The sequence below is a fragment of the Oryctolagus cuniculus genome, chromosome 14, assembly GCF_051225735.1.
Source record: "Oryctolagus cuniculus isolate XC-2025 breed Fujian yellow rabbit chromosome 14, ASM5122573v1, whole genome shotgun sequence".
NCBI classification, from domain to species: Eukaryota; Metazoa; Chordata; class Mammalia; order Lagomorpha; family Leporidae; genus Oryctolagus; species Oryctolagus cuniculus.
Window position 1 is genome coordinate 59760410 of NC_142880.1, and position 18763 is coordinate 59779172.

General features: G+C 43.1%; 1 protein-coding gene across 6 annotated transcripts in view; it reads right to left on the reverse strand.

Moving 5' to 3' along the window:
* The window catches only part of ADAMTS12 (ADAM metallopeptidase with thrombospondin type 1 motif 12), a 351249-nt gene that overhangs the window by 21565 nt on the left and 310921 nt on the right, over positions 1-18763 (reverse strand). For all 6 annotated transcript variants that reach the window (XM_002714101.6, XM_070056623.2, XM_089312694.1 and 3 more), the window contains 2 exons: positions 13938-14090; positions 1646-1822 (listed from right to left, as the gene is read on the reverse strand). In XM_002714101.6, the coding sequence (XP_002714147.3) occupies positions 1646-1822; positions 13938-14090 (330 nt within the window). The remainder of the gene's footprint in view (positions 1-1645; positions 1823-13937; positions 14091-18763) is intronic.

Sequence of the window (18763 nt, forward strand, 5' to 3'; positions counted from 1 at the left end):
GGGCCAGAAGCCACCAAAGAAGCAGAATGTCTTTCTTGTATCCAGAAAGAAGGTCTGATTCTTGTGTTCAATAACCTGTGAAGTCATTTCTCTAGCAATGCAATCTAGGCTCCCATGCAAAGTTCCATAATTCTGGAGGCTTTACCTGAACAGGTCCAGGCCATGCTCAGCCTATAGTGAGAGCTTGGAGGCCTGAGTCAAGGGCATGGAACTAGCAGGTACCTCATGTAGCACAGAGCTGGGTGGGGAAGGAAGAGAAAGAGGGGGCAGTAGGGGTTGCTGCCTAGGAAACACCAGGGTGTGGTTCAGAGCTCAGGAAGCAGCATGAATGCTGGACCCGGGGGGAGGCAGGCAGCTCTAGGGGGCTCAGTTGGGCTTCCACATTGACTCTGTATCTTCAGGTTAGGGTTCTCCACCTTCTCTTCCTGGGCACTGAACAAGTTATCTATGCAGTGTTTCCTCAGTTTGCTCTGCTCAATTGCCTTTGGGCTAAGTTCTAGTGCAGAAAGAGCACATGCATTAATGCATTAGAGTCTGCCTATGTGTGAACTGAGAGTCCATCACTTATTTCCTAGTTGTGTGGTCTCAGTTAATTTTCTCAGCCTTTCTGAGCTTCAAAATCCTCACCCTTAAAATAAAATGAATAAGACCTACCATATAGGCTAGTGTGAGAATTAGACCATGTTTGTATGCAAAATTCCTATCCCATGTACATACTTAAAATATGCTGGGTTTCTCTGTTGTTGTTGATGATGATGGTCTTTTAGAAATATTTATTTATTTGAAAGGCAAAGAGAAAGAGATAAATAGAAATCTTCTATCAGCTGGTTTACATTCCAAATGCTTACAGTAGCCAGGGCTGGGCCAGGTCAAAGACAGGAGCCAGGAATTCAATCTGTGTCCACCATGTGGGTTTCAGGGACTCAAAAACTTGAACTATCACCTACTGTCTCTTAGGATGCTAGCAGGGAGTCAGGATCAAAATCAGAGTTAAGACTTGAACAACAGCACTTTGATATAGGTGTCCCAAGTAGCATCTTAACTGTGAGGACAAGCACCTACATATTTAATTTTGGTCTTTATTCTGTTTGGCACAGGTGTAGTTAGGGGTATGTTTTAGCTATCAAGGTGTGTGTCTCTTAGAAAATCATACCGTTCTACTCCACCAATGAGCAGAAAACTAGTTTCATGTGATGATGCATAACAAAGACCCAGCAGAGCCAGGGTCCTTGCAAAAGAGAGAACCCATACCCATACCATCCCACTTTTATTTGTGCAAATGATGATCTGGGTATGTAGCAGAGAGGTAGAACTATACAAGTATACTGGGCGTGGGAAGGATATGCTCTCTCCATGACTTCAGCCCAGCTGCAGAAGCCTGAGAGAGGCACATGAGCCTTCGACCAAAATGGCTCTCAGCCAAGTGGTCCTTGTTCAAATCATTCCATTGTAGTTATTTTCCCAAAAGTCCCCGGTGAAGCTCTTCTGGCTCCTGTAGGTGTTCAGCTTCCCCGACACACCGTGGGATCAGTGAGGGGAGCCGGTCACTGGCAGGATGCAGACGTGGTCTGCCCTGACTTCCAGATCCATGTGCTGACCGATGCCAGGCTGTACATTGGTGTAGCTCCCTTTCTGGAGATCTTACCTGGCTCCAGGGCTCCACCTGCCACTCCTCACAGGGCTCTGGGTTACAGCTCATACTCAGCGGGGGAGGAATGCCGGCCAGGAACTGGCAGTGAAACGGCCTCAGGCTCTGTTCGTCCCTGCTGTCCAGGCACTGAATCTCGCGGATCTTGAATCCCCCACTGCAGTTTCTGGAGCACTGTTTGGAGAACAAAAGCAAAGGCAACACCTGAGTGCTCAGTATTGGGTCTCCATTCCTATCTACCAAAAGGTAGAGGCTCCAGGCTTCCAGTCTGAGTGAAGGGTTAGGTATACTTCAATTGAACCCTATGTTCCTTTTCATGCAATAGAGAGGAAATCACACAAGCAGGTGCCCAAATAGGGCTATGACGTCAGAACACAGGCAGAGAATTGAGAGGGTTTCTTTTTTCCTTTCCTTTCTTTGAGAGTAAGGAAGAAGTGGGGGGAGGGAGCGAAAGAGAGAGAGAATGTGAGAGTGATACTCCTGTCTTACTCCTATCTGCTAGTTCACTCCCAAAGGCCAACAATTTCCAGGGCTGGGCCAGACTGAAGCCAGGAGTGAGGAACTCAATATGGGTCTCCCATATAGGTGACAAGGATCCACTACTTGAGGTTGCCACCTGTTGCCTCACACGTTAGCAGGAAGCCAGAATCAGGAGGAGAGCTACAACTCAAACACAGGCACTCTGACACAGGATGCAGGAATTCCAGCTGGACCAAACACCTGCCCCAGTGTGTGAGTTCTGATGTCGGATAGGAGTGGTTAAGTTACAGAACCACTCAGAGCCTCGAGAGCCACATCTGTGACCTGGGATAATGACAGCTACCCCCAGGCTGTTCTGAAGTCTGTAGACACTGAGAGTGCAGTGCCTGCTGGTACACTCTGTCTCAGTGCATGCCTGTCCCCCCTGGAATTCTGTCCTCATTCCTCTCAAAGAAGCCCACCTACCACTGTCCAAGAAGGGGGCATCTAGGGTCCCCATGGGGGGAGCTGTCTGTCAAGGTCCTTCCACCCCTTTCTAAGGATCCTGCTAAAATAGATTTTCTACATGATTTTGAATACTAATCAGGTTACTGTGTCTCTTAGGCAAGGCCTGTAGCAGGAAAATTCACAGAACATCTGCTCAATGGCTTGACTCATGGGAATGAACTATCCCTGTCCTTGTCCCCACTACCATCCTTCCTCCTACACCTGCCATCACCTGCCTCCACCACCGAGAGTCTTCTCAGCACATCCCTACTGAAAGCCATTACACGGGCCCTAGGAACTCCCCTCTTCCCACACTCTCAGCCTTGTGTAGCCATGTCTGTGCCTGCTCTGTCTCAGGAAGGGGATGCTCAGGCTGCTGAATTATTCTGATGGATCATGACAAATGTTAGTGGGCTTGGGTCCACTAACAAAAAAAGAGCTCATGCGGCCTTTTGTAGAGTACTACCTTTGTTGGCATTCTGACCTCTTGGATTTTGGCGGCTGCATGTCCCTTTGGCTTATCTTGCCTCCGCATCCTGGTCTCCCTCATGGGACTGGCCTGACTTTTCTTGTCCCTGTCTACATCCAGGTGGGGGCCTCAGGTAGGTAGAATGGAGATGGATTCCTGTGCTCATTAATTCAGCTTCTTCCCCAGATTCTCCCTAGTTTAATCTTATGTCCTTGAAGTTCTTATGACTAAGCATTTCCTGCTTCCCTCTCTGCATTACCTATCATTGCTTTTCTTTTATGTCTCAGCTAAAATGAGACACCACCCCAGAGAGATCTTCCTTGGATATTTTATACATGAAGGTGCTTTCTACTGATAGTTATCATAGCCCTTTCTCTGTGTCTATCATAGGAACTTGAAACATAAATCAGCTTTTACTTAATCTGTGCAACCTTAGACTATCACTGCCATGAAGGTAAGCCCAACCTGCCTTATTCAGCATGTGTCGTGAGTACTTAGCATGGGGCCAGTGTAGACAGTTAAGAAAGATTTGTTGAATCAATGTATGAATTCTGAGAAAATGCCAGCTGGGTGAGATCCCAGTGGGCTGAGGATATCTCTGGTCCCCACGAGGTAAAGAACATCTTTCGTTATCCTCCCGATGCTCTCATTAATTATGTCATATGCAGTCTAGGCTAAAGAAAGGTGCCATCAAGAAAGGGTGTCTTTTCTTTTAAAGTATATTTTCATCTGGCTGTCTTCTCTGCATGGTAAAAGATCATGCTCTCTTTCTGGCTATGGTAGAATAATTGTGATTATAATTTAGGTTGTGAAAAGAAAATTCCCCAAGGCTTTTCAGTAGAAATGAACTCCAAATACTGCTCCCCTTCCTCTGCAAATTGATAGACCAGGCTATAGTTCCAGGCTCCCAGCTTCAGCCTGGACCAACCCCAGCTATTGTGATCTTTGGGGTCTCTCTCTCTCTCTCTCTCCCCCGTCCCTCCCCATTTTTCTGTCACTGTGCTTGTCAAATAAAGAAATAAATATTTTTAAAAGCAACTGCTAATTTAAAAATAGCATAGAACAAATGACAAAGTATACTGATAATGTCCACATAAGAAATTTGTAAGACATGGTATCTAATGGAGTTTTATTGTTTCCCATTTGTTGCTATAATCTGTTATTCTCAGATTTAATTTTTAAAGGAGTGTTACTTTTTTGTGTAGACCCTATACATATTCAAAGAGAGATTAAATTCACTAATATGTTGAAGTCAGTAATAAGGAAAGACAAATCTACGATTTTCTATTCCATTTTCTAAAAGGCTGATCCAGTTAGCAAGTGGGAATTGGCAGCATATAAAATCACTCCACTCCTCACGCAGTTCTGCCATCGGCTTGATGCCAACTGTTGTGTTCATTTTCTTAGTACCCTGGAAGAGGTCATTTGTATTCCTACTTTCCTAACATGGAGCCCAAGGACAAGAGCCATGCTAATGGAACAAAAAGATTGGCTGACACCCTGTTGAAATCACACAGGTCTGATCATTTTCCAGGTACTCCACCATTTGTTTAATTCAAAACAAACTCAGTTAGAATGAAAAATATCTTTAGCTGACAGAAACCTCTGGCAGAAATAAAATGCAATCTCACTTTTTTTCTTATGTTATTTTTAATTTATGAAGGAATCCTGATATAGTTTCCATGTTGGGTTCACACAGACTGTTCAGATAAGTATAGAGAAATTAACAAACCAAGATTAATAGATCAACAGACTTCATTCAGGTAAGACCCTGGCACCACACAGATGCATGACTTGTAGATTAATTATGTTGCTTCTCAATGCCTGCATTTCTACATCAGTATTAAAAAGAAGATAAGCTAGTTTAAACTACTCCAATAGTTATGAAGGGGAGAGGAACTTTCTATCATGGGTCATTTGGATTTTTATAACATTTTTCATGGACCATATAAAATTATCAACTTAAAAATTAGCCTGCTATGGATTTATTGGATTTTCAGTTCCATCTGCAGTTGCTGTGACAGGGCCAGGTCAAATGATTTCATGGGACTGATATGATCTGTGGGTCAGACACTCCCATCCCTGCTCTGGACTGTCATAAGGGTGTGGGATCACTGGATTTGTACTGAATTCTGTTTTGATTTTGGAATATGTTTTTGCTCTTGAAGATATGTGCCAAACATTAAATAAGGATTATTAAATAATTCATAAAGAATTCCTTCTGCTTGTTATTCCATGCTAAATACATTTATAAAACCTGAAGAATCAAATAATTTATTCCAAAGTCATACCCCCTTCCATTTCCTATAGTAATTGAGCAATTACTATGTTCCAAACTCAGAATCTCTACAGTTAAGTGGTTTGAAATCCATCAGGGGCAAGGCAGGTCATATAAGTGAGCAGAAGCAATAAAGATTATGAGCCTATGTTGTTCATGAGCTAGCAAGGGCACACAGTAGGCAGTGCATTTCAGTTGAAGAAGTCAAGAAAGGCATGAATAAAGGAGGTAGAACTTCAGCTGAGTCTTATGAGGAACTACTGCTCATTTGGATGGCAAAGAAGGGCAGGGGCTTCGGAAGTGGAGAGAAAGGCATGTACAGAAGCACAGTGTTATGAAATCACATGGCTTTCCTGGGAACAAAAAAATCAGTCAGAATGTGAGAGCAGAGCGTAGGAGGAGAATAGGGAAGGGGAGGGGAGGGGAGAGAGGGGAGAAGAGAGGAGAAGCAGAGGCTACTATACAGAGCCTTGTGATCTGGACATGGTGTTCCTAGAGTCACACTTTTGTGGTCCTAAAAGCTTCCATTTAATTGTCAATCCTCCTAACCATTTCTTCTTAGGGATTCATTAGTCTGAGATATTTAGGGAATATCAAGAGAAGGTGATAATTCACACACAACAAATTATAAAAAGGGTACGATAAATACTGGGGTTTTCAATGTATCATACACCATCCTGCTGCTAAATTTTTGCTTTCTGAAGACGGAAAATTTTCTATAGCATGCATATCCGTATTTTGATTTTTGTACCCTGGACTTTAATATATGCCTACAAAAGTAGAGGACTGTCTGGATTTAGCAAGGTAAGAATTATTTCCCTATGATATTCATCTATAAAAATTCAACACTATAAAAGATAGCTCTGTTATAGACAATCTGTAAAATTCAATAAATATGGAGGCAGAAGCGACAGGAGACAGAAAACTAGTTAGTAAATATGTGAAACCCACAAACATAGGAAAGATTTTTGCTTTCTCTTATTTTCCAGCAAAGTTATAGATAATAAAGCCAACTACTGTGAAAACAAAATTGCAATGTCTACTTGGGAAAACAGATCATTCCAAGAGAGAATGCAAAAGTCTTTGTGAGTCATTTCAGAAGTAATCAAGAGCGTCAGACTTAACTATGAAAAGGGGGGCGTTCTATCTCTTAAGAAAGATAATGAGAGGCTTGCCAATCACCAGTCTGCAAATCTTCAGAAAAGTATGACAAAATGTTTAGCCAGGAGGTGTGTGGAGTTGCAGTTGAGTCATAGTTTTTGGTGTCAAACCCAAGTGTGAGTCTTTCAAGTTTATCTTTGCCACTTGCTGCAATTCTTCCATCACAAAAATCACTTTTTCTTTTCATACAAATTTTAATGCTCTGAAATTGGCATGCATCTTACAACTGGTGCACATATTTATTGTGGAGTGTTTCCTTTCTTCTGAAAAGCAGTAGTAAAATTGATGACATAGCCATTGGTTGATGGTTTCTTGGAATTAAGATTATTCAATATTAGCTTTGGGAGCAACTGAATGTTGTGGCTCAAACACTCTAAGACTTAATTTCCTCAGAGAGAGTTATAAAGTCCTAAATTGCAGCAAAAATGATTTTTTTCTTAAATCTAAAGCTTTCGTGAAATGCCAGGTACATGGCAGTATTTTGTAAGTGTTAGCAGCCATAGTAGGGTCTTCAAGGCTGGGGGGCACTTTGACCACTAGTCTGCTTAGTTCTGGTAGTAAACACCTGCTTGGACCAGTTATTCCATTAGAGGACTTACCTATCACCTGACTACATGCCTTTCGCCCCAAGTCTAGAAGCCAGAGACAGTGAACCTCAAGGATTAACTAGAGCTCAACATTTGCCCGTAGCTTTTCCTGCCAGTCTTTTCCATCACCAAAGCTGTTTTGGAGTCTTTATCTTTTCAGATCCTCAGAAGAATTCTATAAGGTAGAACTTCAGAGGTAAGAAAACTAAAGCTCCTAAGAGATTAGATGAATGGACCAGTGTCACATGCTGACTAGTGACAGAATGGGGTTGCCAACCCATGTGTGTCTGATTACAAACCCATTGCTGTCTCTAGGAAATCTTTCCATGTCTGTCTCTGGGACAAATCTGAGCAATACAACCTTGATTTTGCTTCAGACAGATGAGCGTATGGAAAAGCAGGCTATTTAGACAGGTTAAAGCGACAGGTCTCATTCTCCTGTCACATATGTGACAAAATGTTCACAGCAATTGTTTCAGCCTCATCAAGAGGCATAATGGTATTAGAGATACAAGCTAGTATGAGAGCAGCACTCACAGTGGCGAAGAATTCCTGGTCAGGTCTGCAAAATGCCAAGTGAGAAAGGGTGGTGGGGCTTTCTTTAGGAGACCTGATCTCAGAGATGAACCCCTAATCTTTCAGGGTTTTGCACAGGGTAAAATTCCTCAGGTTAGTCACTTTTCCAAGTGCAAGCTATTTCATGTATCTATCCTTTTAAAGAGCCATGAAAATTTCAAGTAAATGATTATTTCCAGTAAGGGGCAACTAACTGGAACTTTAGGACTTGATCAATATTTGGCAAGGTCAGTAATATAGGATGTTTCTTGAGATTTTTCAGTGGCAAGATGGTGGAATAGGAAGGGAGCACACTGATAGTCCGGGGAAGAGACAGTTTAATAAAAGTGGAGATGCTGCAGGTTCAAGGAAGAGTTGGGGAAGAAACAGCAGAGGAAACTCTTCCGGAACTAGTGATTCACAGTGGACCTGCGTGGAGCGTGGGAGCCCACAGCTCGGGATACCAGCGGCAGACTCAACACACCAGTGCTGGAACACGAGGTGAGCTGAACCTCAGTAGCCTGAGACACCAGCGGGAAAGCGGAAAGAGAAGCCTAGAGGGAATGAAGCTTGAAGCCCCGTGGGGGAAAGTTCACCAGGCTAAATAGAGGAGAGAGGAAAAAAAAAAGGACCAAGACAGACACCAGTTTCTCTCCGCTCACCTCTCAAAGGCGAGCAAGACAAAGAGCAGGTGCCATTTTGGTCATACGTAAAAGCTGCACGACCTCGCCAAACAGAAAAACCTGACTCTGTGGGGGGAGGGGTAAAATAATAGGAGATTAGGACCTAGTGAATGTGTGGAGCTAATGAACTGAGACTATGAAAAAAGAGACAGTGGGTGAGAAAACTCACGGAGCTTACGTGAGTACTCTCCAGAGACGCTACAATTCGAGATTTTTCCAGATCTGAAAGAGAATTGCTAACTAAACACTCAGTCCCAGTTCCTGAGCTTTCTATGCACTGAGAGAGAGAAAAAGGGGAGTTCCAAGATGGCAGAATAGTGACAGGGTGGTCTGATTTAGGCTGGGCAAGATTAATATTTTAAAAGTGGAGAAAGTACACTCTCAGGATAAAACTGCAGGAGTACTGCAGTGGGAGATCCTGCAAAAGTAGTAGAAATGGCCCGGACCTGTGCAGAAAGTACAGACATGCAGTAAGGTGCGACTAGACAACAAAAGACCCAGCAGCTTGGATCTGAGGAAGAAGGCGCCTGCCTGGGCAAACCAGGCAAGATTGGACTGCACAGTTGATACAGTGGGAAGGAGAGCTTAGTGAACTGTACCTTTCTGAGTCCAGCCTGGACCCCTCAGGACAGCAGGGTGACTGCTCACCCAAAGGTAAAGGAAAAGAAAAGAGAAAAGCAGCCTGTCTATCTCCTTCCCCCTCTCCCTGCTACATCAGAGACCTGCAGCCAGTGGTGGGAGAGCTGGTTCCATTTCTGGACACAGACAGGTAGCAGTCCCCAGATCCTGTGTGCACATTCAGCAATTATTCGGATCACCCTATACCCCAGTCAGCAGGGGCAACCACAGAAATTCAAGTGAAACTGAGGGAGATGGTCCCCACTGTGCCAGCTGCACACACTCAGCAATGGGAGGGGAGGGGTAGTGATCCCTACCAAAGGGAAGTGCCACCTGCAGGACACTCCTATGTACCCAGCACAATTGTGAAGCAAGCAGAGCTGCAGCTGGTGAGTATTTTGAACGCCTGTGAACCAGAGCTCTCACAAGACAGAAAAACCCACATACCCCACTGACATTGAATCTGGTTGGGAGAACCAGACTTGATCCAGCAGGCTGGAACACACATGGACAGTGTGGCTCTGAGAACACCTCAGTCTCCTTGCAGACAGGATGGGCTAGTGGAATGGAGTGGCCCCACTGGCACTCCTTGACCTTGAGGGCCCTGGGGGCTGAGACTGAGAAAACACTGTGACTGCGTGAAAGGAGGCATTGTCTGTGTATACAAAGGCTGTTGTTTTTTTGTGTGTTGATTTTATATCCTGCTATTTTATTAAACTCTTTTATGAGTTCTAGTAGTCTCCTAGTGGAGTCTTTTGGTTCATATATACATATATGTGTGTGTGTGTGTATGTGTTAAAGTCTATTTTGTATATTAGGATGACCACACCAGCTCTTTTTTGGTTTCTGTTGGCATTGATTAACTTTTTCCACCCTTTCACTTTTAGTCTGCGAGCATCTTTGTTGGTAAAATGTGTTTCTTGTAGGCAGCAAATAGATGGGTTTTCTTTAATCCATCCAGCCAGTCTGTGTCTTTTAACTGGGGAGTTGAGACCATTTACATTCAGTGTTAGTATTGTTAAGTACTGACTTTGTCCTGCCATGTTTCTTTAAATAGTTCTGTTTATGTACTTTAGATTTCATTAGTTCTTTTGCTGGATAATTATCTACTTTTCCAGTGATGTTCCTGTTTTTGTGTTTGAGCATGTTTCCTAGGGCTGGGTGTGTACTTACAAATTCTTTCAATTTCTATTTGCTGTGGAAGATCCTTATTTCTCCTTCATTCATAAGTGAGAGTTTTGTAAGGCATAGCAATCTGGGTTGACAGTTTTTTTTCCTCGTAGGACTTGGAGTATGTCTCGCCATTCTCTCCTTCCCTGTAGGGTTTGTGATGAGAAGGGTGAGTTTCATCGGGTTTCCTCTGAATGTGATTTGGCATTTCTCTCTGGCACATTTCAGCATCTTTTCTTCATGTGTTACTGAGGATAGATTTGCTACTATGTGTCTAGGTGAAGATCTTTTCTGGTCATGTCTATTGGGAGTTCTGTGTACTTCCCAAACTTCAATGTCTCTTTCTTTCTCCAGAAGGGGGAAGTTCTCTGTTATATTTTCATTAAGAAGTCCTTCTAGTTCTTTCTCTGTTTTGGTGCCTTCTGGAATTACTAGGATCCATATATTGGATCCTCTGATAGAATCCTGCAGATCTTCAACCACGTTTTTTGTCTTTTTTATTTTATTTTACTTATTTGACAGGTAGAGTTAGACAGTGAGAGAGAGAGAGAGAGAGAGAGAGAGAGAGAGAGAAAGGCCTTCCTTCCATTGGTTCACCCCCTCAAATGGCCACTATGGCTGGCACTGTGCCGATCTGAAGCCAGCAGCCAGGTGCTTCCTCCTGGTCTCCCACACGTGTGCAGGCGCCCAAGCACTTGGGCAATCCTCTACTGCCCTTCCTGGGCTACAGCAGAGAGCTGGACTGGAAGAGGAGCAACCGGGACTAGAACCCGGAACCATATGGGATTCCGGTGCTACAGGTGGAGGATTAGCCAAGTGAGCCATGGTGCTGGCCCCCAACCATGTTTTTTAATTTCCTTATTTCTTCTTCTTGTGTTTGGTCTGTGTTATTTCCAGAAATTTGTCTTCTAGTTCTGATAGTCTTTCTTCTGTCTCATTTTTTCTATTTTTTAAACTATACACTGTATTTTTATTTGCTTTATTGAATTCTTCATATCTAGAATTTCATTTAATTTCTCTTCAATATCTCAGTTTTTTGGGAACACTTTTTATTTAGGTTGTGAATGTGTTTCTGATTGCTTCTAAGTAATCTGTTGATTAATTTTCTGAATTCTGTTTCTGGCATATCTACAATCCCTTGTTCTTCTGCTTCTATTATTGAAGAGCTGATGTAATCTTCTATTCTGGGGCTAATATTATCTTCCTTAGTTTTATTAAAATTTTCCCCCTTGTTTTTTTTTGGCATTTCCCAAGGTTGGGATGGAACAGGTGCACTCCACTCCATGTCTGCCCTGGGCCGACCTGGCCTCGCTGGTCCCTCTGGCATTTCCAATTCCTTTTATCTTTAATATGTGTCTTGGTGCTTGTGGCGAGATTTCCCTCTGCTATGAGCTGCTACGTGTCTGCGCACTGCCAGTGGAAACATGCAGCCCACCTCTGGAAGTCCTGCTTGCTTCTGGATGGTAGTGGGAGCAAATAGGAGAGCTCTGGTGTGCTAAGCCCCGCCTACTTGGGGAAACAAGCTAGGGGTTCAATGTTTAGAACTTCTCACTGTCATACAGTTCCTGGTCTGCCCAGGGAGGGGGAAGGGCATGGCATTAGTTGCCCCATTTGTTTTCTCTGCCGCACCTCTGATGTGTCTCAGTGACTCTTTGCCCCCTTTGTGTGGTCCTGCTCAGCCTCTGCTGGACTCCCAGGTTTCTTGTGGCTCTGTAGCCAGCTTGTATCCCCTTTCCTTATTAACTATCTATCCCCACCCCCGGAGGCTCAGAATGTCTTGTTGCTATACTGCCATCTTGGCTCCTCCCTCTAGAATGGCTTTCATACAGAAATCAACAAACAACAAAGGCTGGCAAGGATGTGGGGAGAAGGGTACCTTAATCCACTGTTGTTGGGGGATGTAAATTGGTATAGCCACTGAATAAGACAGTATGGAGTTATCTCAGAAAGCTGAATATAGACCTACCTTATGATCCAGCCATCCCACTCCTGGGAATTTATCCAAAGGAAATGAAATCAGCATATGAAAGAGTTATGTTCCTTTAGCTCAATGTTCATTTTAGCTCAATTTATAATAGTTATGATATGGAATCAACACAGATGTCTGCCAACTGAAGACTGAATAAAGAAATTATGGTTTATATACAATAAGGAATACTACACAGCAGTAAAAAAAAAGAAGTCCTGTCATTTGCAACAAAATGGATGCAACTGGAAACCACTATACTTAATGAAATAAGCCAGTCACAAAAAGACAAATATCATATAGTTTCTCTGATTCATAGTAACTGATAGAGTACCTAAAATGTAATCTATAGGAACCAAACTGACAATTTAAGATGTGATGATTTTGAACAGCTATTGCTTTCTCTGTTGGGGAACAATATTTTTTGTTTGGTTGGTTTTTGTTCTTTTCTTCATTTTTTTCTTCATACTAACAGTGACCTCTCTACTTAGTGTAGGGTTAATATTATGAGTTTAAAAATTAACTGAAAATTGATCATTGTAATTGTAAAAAATAATAATGGGAAATACTGAAAGAGGAGAAAGAAAGGTGGGAGTATGGGTGGGAGGAAGGTGGTGGTTGGGAGAATCATCATGTTCCCAAATCTATATATATTAAATGCATGAAGTTGTATTCCTTAAACAAAATTTAAAAAAAAAAGAGAGAAAGGAATGAGTATTTATTCTTATAAGGGACACAGAGACAAAGAAAGGGAGATTGGCAGGTGTCAAATCATATGTGTTAATTTTCTCAAGGAATAGACTGCCTTCCTCTTTCTTCTGCAATGTCATAGCCTTATTTTGTGGGGGAAAGAGTCCTAAAGCAGATAAATGACATTCCATGCTAGGGTAGTACAGGTAAATCTGCCAGGAAAGCCTGAGATGTCCAAGGAGATTCCTGGTGATCATGTTTATCTGGGGACATAAACTCTCCACTAGATGACAGAACTAACATCTGGAGGGGATGCCAGCCTCTAGAAACCTCCTGAACTGATCTTCCTCTTCCCTTATCCTGTGTCTCAGCTGTCCCAGGGAGCTGGGGACAGAGCCCACTGGGTTTCCTAGGATTCATGTGATCAATGAACCAAAAGTGTATGCAAATTTCACACCCCTGCTCCTCCTACCTGACTACTGGCCCTCAACCCAGAAATGAACAGTGTCTTCTAGCTCCAGTATACCCAACCTGGGATGGCTCAGTCTCAGCCCAAGATGAGAGATGGATTGGGCCTGGTTATCAAAGCACCTAAGGTAGCTCATGTAACACCTACCACAGCCTTCTCACAAGGATGATGTAGACAGAAGAACAAAGTGAGTAACCCATCAGGGAAGATCCATTTAAAGAATAAATTATTCTTTATATCTCAGCTTTCTTTGCATTTTGGGTCTGGCAGATTAAACCATGCCTCTGCTTTGTAAAGTGCTACTGAACTGTGATTTAATTATGTATGATGATTATATATCATTATTCATTATACTGATAATTTTAAGTAATTTAGAAAAAATGTTACATGCTGGACAAGCAATTATTTACACACGTTTAACCTTTTGTTCCAGTTTATCTTGTAAAAGAAGGGATATTTAGGTAAAAGCATACCAGTTAATAAGAATTCTGTACTTCTTTTAAGACTTATGTATAGCTTCAAGTAGGCCCATGGGAAGGCCTGTGAAATACTCATCCATGACTTTATAAAAGAAAACAGATAGAAGGTAAGAAGGGAGAAGAGAAATTAAGTATTACCAGTGCTTAGTTAAGATTTTGCCTCCCCACTCCCAGATGCTGCCAAACTTAGTGAATTACCTTGCTCCAATTTCCCACTCTCCAGCCAGCACATGGACGGAGGTGGCATCTCTTGGCAGGGTCAGGCTTAGGAAGGGCTGCACAGTCATCATCCATCCGGGTGCTGCACTCCACGCTTCTCCAGTAGGCCCCCAGGCCACAGGTGGTGGAGCACTGTGGCAGGGAGGAGACAGAAGACAGAGGCTGATGGCAGCTTTCTCAGACACAGTCTATCATGGGGTCTCTGGAGTTAGGGATGTTCATCTTGGCTGCTCCCTGAAACTGCTTTCAGAGCTTTTAATAAATAGCAATGTTGGGGACACACTGATACCAAGTATTCCAAATCTCTGGAGGTAGAGCCAATGGATCACTGTTAGAAAAACTTTCCTAATTGATTTTCCTAGACAGCCAAGACTGAAGATCCTTGATGTATATGTGGGAGGATAACCCAATGGAAATGGATATTTATTAAAAATCATCCCATGGTGAATGCTTAGGGGGTCGCAGGCAAGTTGCCACTTTCCGTATCAGTGTTGCTCAGAGTGAACATCAGATCAAGCACTATTACCTCATATGTATCTATCTGCAGTGATGTTATCTCACTTACTCATCTCTGTGACAAATCCATGATATAGACAGATAGTGTTATAGTGTAGATAAAGAAACCAGAGCCAGAGAACTGACTTGCCAATGAGTAACGTGGGAGTTTTTGGCTCCAAGACCCAACCTGACATCTGTACAGTAGTGCTTCTCAAACTTTATTGTCCACGGGAATCACTTAGGACCTTGCTAAATGCTGATTCTGACTTGGCAGGATCCACAGTGGGGCTGGGGATCTGCATCTCGAGCAAGCTCCTAGGGGTGCTTGTGCCGATGTCCTCCTACAACACATGGGGTCAGGAAGATTACATACATGGTGCTTCTCACCACTTGATCCACAGGTGGTGAACACATTGGACACCTTTTGCTTTGTAGAGCCCATTCCTCTCAAGGTGTTTTCATTAACAAAGAATCCTTAAACATCTCAGGCTTAGCCTGGGTCAACTTGAAAACTATGCAAACATTTTCCCCATCATTTCTTCCATTTTACACACCTAGTTATTTCATCTAATTGATTTTTCTTGCACCTGCTATTTCCTGCCCATCTTCAGAAGGAGGGGCTATTTCTGGACAAGCAAAACACAGCTCTGAACTCATAAAAAAGGGGTGGAAGCCCCATATATGGCACTCTTGAAAGTTTCTTATACAGAGTTGTAAGTAAAGACCAACCTTACACTCCTCTTGTTGAAACTTCACTCCATATAATTTCATGTTGTATTTTGTGCAAGTTCTTGTGTTGTAGCACATATATAGCATAATAGAGTTCTTAGGTGGGTAAGCTATAGAATCACAGAAAATGAAGTGTAGAAAATATGGTGTCAATCTTTTATCCTCCTTAAAATTCTTAAGGACTTGAGCTTTCTTTTAAAATTATTTAACTTATTCAGAGAGGGAGAGGGAGAGGGAGAGGGAGAGGGAGAGGGAGAGGGAGAGGGAGAAGGAGAGGGAGAGGGAGAGGGAGAGGGAGAGGGTGAGAGGCTGACTCACCTCCTACTTGCTGTTTACTTCCCAAATGCTCACAATAACTGAGCTGGGCCAAGAGCCAGGAACTCAAACCAGGTCTCCTATGTGGGTGGTAGGGACCCAAATATTTGAGCCATGACCTGCTGTCTCCTAGGGTATGTATCAGCAGGAACATGAAATCAGGTACAGAGCTGAGACTTGGACCAGGCATTCAGATATGGGATGCAGGTGCAAATGGTATCTTAATTTCTGTACCACATGCCATCTCTAGGATTTGACCTGTATCTCTGACAAGGTCCTAGTGCTTACTCTTTTGTATTATGTGAGTATCTATAGACTAGAGATAATAACAGTTGAAGTGTATTGACTACAAGTATAGATTTACTGCACTTGTGGCCCCGACTGTTAACACCCTCTTGAACTCATACTCTTTGCAATGGGAATTTGCTCATCAAGAAGTGAAATCTGTTTTTCCAGTTCTTGAATCCAGGATGTTCTTGTGACTTGCTTTGGCCAACAGAATGCAGTTATGATGCTGATTCAGTTCTCAAGGGGTCTTACTTTTTATTCTTGCTCTTAGACCCTGCCTATGCCATGAAAATAAACCTGAGCCAGCCTGAGGTAGATGAGAGCCCATGTGAAACAGAGCCTGGTATCCAAGCCAAAGCCATCCAGACCAGTTAGCTTCCATCTGACTCTCCAGCAGATACATGACAAAGCTTAGATCACTAAATCTGCCAACTAATTTACAGACTCATGGACAAAAATACCTATTTATTGAAGTTTTTGTGGTTGTTTGTCACATAGTATTACTGTGGCAATGAACAACTGATACAGCATCTTATTAGGTACCCTCAATACCTTCTTTCTAAACCTCTGAGACTCTGGGCATATTGAAAATTCTGAAGTTGGTTGATTTGTGATAGTTTACAGTTACCTAAACTGTTATGGGCCTGTAAAACTGGTGATAACAGTAGGCCCTCCCTCATGGGACTATTGCAAGGAGTAAGGGAAATCATTCACTACAGTGCTCTATAAATGCTACCTATTAAACCAATTCACCCAACAAGGTCAAGATCATGAACTCCACCTTCCGGATACTGGGGACCAAGAGAGTTAAGGGGTCATACTGAAGGTCTCACAGACTCCTCAGTGTTAATTTCATATTATGACATTGAGAAAAATATGACATTTTGCCAAACGCAGGAAAGGAGCTAGTGTGACCAAATTCTTAGTCTAGTGATGAACTCATTATATCTCAAGTAATGTCGATAGTTTTTTGCACTGTATATATGTTAATAACAAGTGCATATTGTCTCTAGGGCTTTGAATCTAGCTCTGCTCATGAACATATATTTGTTTAATCCTTATTTAAAATTTTTAAATTTAATTTATTTTGAAAGGAAGATAGCCAGAGAATGAGGCAGAGACAGATACAGAGCGAAAGAGAAATCTTCCATCTACTGTTCCATTCCTCAAGTGCCTATAACAGCTAGTGCTGGACCAGGTCAAAGCCAAGAGACTGTAACTAAATCTGCATTTCCCGTGTGGAGGTGAAGGACCAAAGTACCATCATGTGCTGTCTCCCATGGTGCACATTTGCAGGAAGCTTGAATTGGGAGCAGAGTGGGGACTTGAACCAAGGTACTCTGACATGGGATACAGGCATCCCAAGTGGCGTCTCACATGCTCTGCCATACACCCATTCAACATCTGTATAATTATTTTTGATAGTTTCTACTTAGGCAACGAAAACCAATCCAGCAATAAAGCTGATAAATGGAAGGCCAAAGAATACAGCAAAAGCAAAAATGGGATTCTACCAATTTGATTATCACACATTACATTAGTTTCAAATTGGCAGTGGGTGATGGGAGAAGAAAGGAGGACCATGAAGAAGATGAGGGACAACTCCACTGTGTCCTTGTAGCTAGTGGTTCTGCAGCAAGCAATAGACTGGGTCAGGGACTTGAGTCAGGGTGTTCAGAAGCAGAACTAATGCCGAGGGCACATCAGCCTCTCGTGAGAACTGCTCTGAAGGCTGTGGAAAATTGTGCTGTCATTTCCATTCCACATGACTCCATAGCTTACATTGAAAGCACTGGCCCAAGGGATCTTGTTGATTGATGAGGAACTTGAATGAGAGGCCATTTCTGTCAAAATAAGAGCCACCTCATGCACTCTGCCTCACATCCAAGTGTTCTGTTTTGTGAACATCTATCACCACAAACACTGAGTCTTGTATGTCTGACTGCTCCTTAGAGTACCTTATGGACAGTTATTCCTTTTGCTTCATGACAACATTAGTAGTCAGGTATTACCATTATCCTCATTTAACAGAGGATAAACTGAGGCACAGTGAGGAATCACAGTGAAGTGACTGAGCCAGGATCCAAACTCACAAAGTCTGGTATTAAGCTTCAGGCCTATTTACATTATTAATTTGGTTTTTACATTGATGACTTAATTTTTTTAAAAAAATATTTATTTGAAAGGCAGAGTTACAGAGAAGGAGAGATACAGAAAAAGAGCGAGAGAAAGATCTTCCATCTGCTGGTTCACTCCCCAAATGGCTGCAACAGCCAGGGGTAGGCAGGGCTTAAGTCAGGATCCAGGAGATTCATCTGTATCTTCCATATGGGCACAGAATCCAACCACTTGAGCCATCTTCTGCTGCTTTCCCAGGCATATTAGCAGGGAGCTGGATGGGAAGTGGAGTAGTCAGGACTTGAATTGAAGCTCATATGGGACGCCAGCATTGCAGGCAGTGGTTTAACTTGAATGCCACTATGCTGGCCCTGATAACTTAATTTTTGAAGACACAGATGCTATGGCTTGAATATCTGTCTCTCTAAAATAGAGGAGTTTAGTCTCTAAATGTCGCTCCCCCTCTTTGTGGAGGAACGACACTAAACCCTGCCTAGGCTTCATATCCGAGTCACGGCACCATTATGTCGCTCCCCCTCTTCGTGGAGGAACAACACAGGACCCTGCACTGTTCTTTCGTCTGCTCGGCCCTTCCCGGGTTTGCTGCTGGTTCTTCCCGGGTTGGCTACTGTCCCTTCCACCTCCGTGGAAGGGCAGTTCCCCCTGGCCATATTCCCCACTTCCGCAGGGGAGCGGCACACCGCCGGTCGGCTCTCTTGGGGGCTGCACAGGTGTTCCCTTAGATGTTCCCCTTAGATGTTCCTGGTGCATGCCGTCTCTCTCCTCCTTTATAGTCCTCCTCCGCCAATCCTAACTCGGCTGCCCACACGCCGAGTACGCTGCTCTCCTCCAATCAG